Source organism: Lycium barbarum, chromosome 4 (assembly GCF_019175385.1).
Source record: "Lycium barbarum isolate Lr01 chromosome 4, ASM1917538v2, whole genome shotgun sequence".
Classification (NCBI taxonomy): Eukaryota; Viridiplantae; Streptophyta; class Magnoliopsida; order Solanales; family Solanaceae; genus Lycium; species Lycium barbarum.
Genome location: NC_083340.1, coordinates 32,275,066 through 32,278,881, shown reverse-complemented (window position 1 = coordinate 32,278,881; position 3,816 = coordinate 32,275,066). Strand labels below are relative to the sequence as shown.

Below are 3,816 nucleotides of genomic sequence, written 5' to 3'. Positions count from 1 at the left end.
TTAGGCACTACTATAATATTAGCTAACCAGTCTGGGTATTTAACCTCTCGAATATATCCTATGTTAAGGAGTTTGGTTACCTCGTCTTTGATGAATGCATGCTTTACCTCGGGCTGCGGCCTCCACTTTTGTTTGACGGGAGGAAAACTTGGATCCAGACTCAACTTGTGTGTTGTCACCTCTGGTGGGATACCTGTCATGTGTAAATGGGACCAGGCAAAGCAATCAGAGTTATTTTTAAAAAATTCAATAAATTTTTTCCTGAGCCCGGGGATTAGCCCCGTGCCCAGGTATACCTTCTTATCGGGCACCACAAAGGCCCTCGGAACTCGGAACTCTAACTCTTCGTCTGGTGTGTTGCTATTCCGATCTTTCGAGGACTCCGGGATCGGAATCTTGATTGCTATTTGGCACTTTTTCCTTCATTCAGATTTGGTATCTTTGTAGTCTTAACAGATTCTTCGACCGCGAACATTTCCTTTGCGGCCCGTCGTTCACCATAAATGGTTTTGATCCCTTCTGGGGTTGGGAATTTCAATGCCTGATGCATAGTTGAGGGGACCGCTTTCATGAGGTGAATCCATGGTCTTCCCAGCAATGCGTTGTATCCCATGTCTCCTTCTATCACATAGAATTTGGTCTGCCGCGTAGTTCCTGCCGTGTTGATTGGGTAGGTTATCTCACCCTTCGTCGTCTCGCAGGCCATGTTGAATCCGTTGAGGACTCGTATTGCTGGCACGATCTGATCTAGTAGTCCCAGCTGCTCGATGACTTTCCATTGGATGATATTAGCCGAGCTACCTAGATCAATTAGCACACGTTTGATTCTAAATTTATTGACAAGGACAGATATAACTAGTGCGTCGTTATGAGGTTGAACGATGCCTTCCATGTCCTCATCACTGAACGAGATGGGACCATCGGGGTCATCATTCTGAATATGTTTTTTTCTTGTTATGAAAATTTTGGTGCGTTTCACTACTGGCCCAATGGGAATGTCCGTTCCTCCCATGATCATATGTATCACTTGCTGAGGCTCTTCCGGTCTATCTTGTTTGTTGGACTCCACGTTCTTGAAGTGAGTTTTTGCACGTTCACTTAGAAATTCTCGAAGGTGTCCCAAATTAAACAGACGGGCAACCTCCTCTCTCAGCTGCCGACAATCTTTGGTTCGATGGTCGTAAGTGTAGTGGTATTTGCAAATAAGGCTCTTATCCCGCTTCTCTGGATCAGATTGGATCGGCCTTGGGTGTCTTGTTTCTCTGTTACGGATAACGGCCGCTGCTATAGTTGCTACATCAACGCAAAAATTATACTTGGATAACCTTGGAATTTCTCTATTTTCCGAGGTTCTATTGACAACAATTCTGTTTATCAGTCCACGACTACTTGGGCCTCGATCGTTCCTTCGATCACTCCTCCTGCCATTCTTGCTCGGTTCGTTGTTGTGTCCATTCCCCCTTCGATCAGGTGGGTAAGGTTGATACTTGTCATATGATGGTTTGGAATCCCGATCTGTCGTTCTCTTCGATTGATCATTCCCTTTACCGGAATGCCATGATACTGAAGCGGCTCGTAATATCTTATCATCTTCGACCCTGATCTTCGATTGATACCTGTTGTGTACATCAGTCTAGGCGATTGCTGGGTATTCTATCAGATTTTACTTTTGCTCTATAGATGGGATCGAGCTTCTTGAGTTGAGCCCTTGAGTGAAAGCCTGAACAACCCAATCGTCAGTGACCGGAGGTAAATCCATGCATTCCATATGAAACCGGGCCACAAACTCGTGGAGGGTTTTGTCATCTTACTGCTTAACTATGAACAAGTTTGATTTTCGGGTTTCGACCTTGATGGCCCCGGCATGAGCTTTGACAAAAGCATCTGTGGGCATGGCAAACGAATCAATCGAATGCTCGGGCAAGTTGTGGTACCAAATCATGGCTCCCTTGGACAGGGTTTCCCCGAATTTCTTTAGTAGCACTGATTCCCTTTTATCGTCGGCGAGATCGTTGCCTTTAATAGCACATGTATATGCAGTCACATGCTCGTTTGGGTCCGTAGTCCCGTTATACTTTGGGATATCGGGCATGCGAAATCTCTTCGGGATTTTCACCAGCGCCGCTCTCGGCGGAAATGGCATTTGTATGAATTTTTTCGAATCCGGTCCCTTCAACACCGGAGGGGCCCCAGGAATCTGGTCGACCCTCGAGTTGCAGTTCTCCACCTTTTTATCGTTCATCTCTATCTTCTTTTCGCCGGATTCGACTCGCTTTGTCAATTCTTCAAGCATTCTTACCAGCTCGCCATTCTTCCCGAGATGGTTCTCGTTATTCCGAGTAGCGTGCCTTTCTTCCGTTTCCCCTGTCTGTTCCGATGGAGCAACGTCGGGTGCTTGATTTCGATTCTGCAATTGTGCTATGATCTCCTGCTGGGCTTGTAGTTGGGCCATAGCCATGTCTAACTGGTTTTGGAGCTGTTGCAGCATGGCTCCATTATCCCCGCCGGCCGGCACGTTGCCCACCGATGACCAGGCTTGAATAGGGTTAACAGGGGGTACGTTGTTATTAGGCACGCCCCCATCATTATGCTCGTGATAGCTTGCCTCAACTTGAAAGTTGACAGAATGGGAGTCTGACATGTCTGGTATACCTGAAATCAAACCTTAAAGAACAAATGTAAAATATCGAGTGTAACCAGAATTTTGTATTAAACAGCCACTATTATCTCTAGCCCCACGGTGGGCGCCAAGCTGTTTAACATTAAAACGGAGAACAATTGAATTTATGTGCGGTGCTAAAGATATGTAGTTTAATTCAATACGAGATTAGATTACACGATAAATGAATAAGTAAATAAAATATGCAGATCTGACCAAATATGAGTGATGACTGGTCTTGGGTATCGGGAACCGAGGTCGAACCTTTATGATCGGGTGTTTGAACAATGAATAATAAAGATAACCTTAGAAAAGATGAATGAACTCAGATGATTCTATTGTTTTCTTAGTACATGAATTCTGTCTTTCCCTCTCTGCCAGAACCCTTTAAATGAATGGGGGCCTCCTTTTTATATAATAGAGGAGTCCTAACCCTAGTACAATTCTAAGTAAGGAAAGGAATCTGTTGACAGTTGTTGCCGAGATTGGTGCCAAAATATCCGGCTGAGGGCGGATATTCCGGTATGGTGGTTAACCGCCTCTTCTACCTGTTTTAACGCCTCGTTCCAGATCGAGCTTGATGCCTTATCTCTGATAAGCCGGTCGTATCCTGACCGAACATCACCTTGACATCGGGAAACCGAGTATGTCCATATCCTCGGTTTTACTCGTATACAAAGTGCTTTTGTTTTTCTTCACAAGATTAATAGGAGAATAGAAAAGATCTAACTAGACAACAACAACTAGAACGTCTGAAACGCAAATGATCACAAATGAAGTTTTTCACAGATGAGATCCTCCTTTTTAGTATTTTTACTTTTGCAAGATGTAGAGCTCATTTGGTTTTGCTGATAAAAGTAAATGCTAGTGTCCTTAAACTTCAGAACTTGTTCTTGTAGCATTTGTCCTCCATTTCCCATCTTCTGTGTACTACGTTTGTTTCACTATAAACTTATCTTTTTCGTTTTCTTCAATTTGGTGGCAATAAAACGTACGTCCAAAATCGTTTTTAGTTCGAAATAACTGGCTCATTGCGATTAACTAATCTAAGATCCCGTCACAAAAGGGTCATGGCTTTCATAAAAGAAGTTAGTAACTTCTACGCTAATTTTCGCGTAAGTGTTGAAATTCTTTTTCAAGTGCTGAAGTTGATTTTA

General features: G+C 43.8%; 1 protein-coding gene across 1 annotated transcript; it reads right to left on the bottom strand.

Moving 5' to 3' along the window:
* Positions 1–403: 403 nt before the first annotated feature.
* Positions 404–3,579, bottom strand: LOC132637376 (uncharacterized). Its single transcript, XM_060354471.1, has 3 exons — positions 3,477–3,579; positions 1,812–2,652; positions 404–1,616 (listed from the first exon to the last, which is right to left on the bottom strand). The coding sequence occupies exons 1-3, from the start codon at positions 3,577–3,579 to the stop codon at positions 404–406; spliced, it is 2,157 nt and encodes a 718-aa protein (XP_060210454.1).
* Between the last annotated feature and the right edge of the window lie 237 nt (positions 3,580–3,816).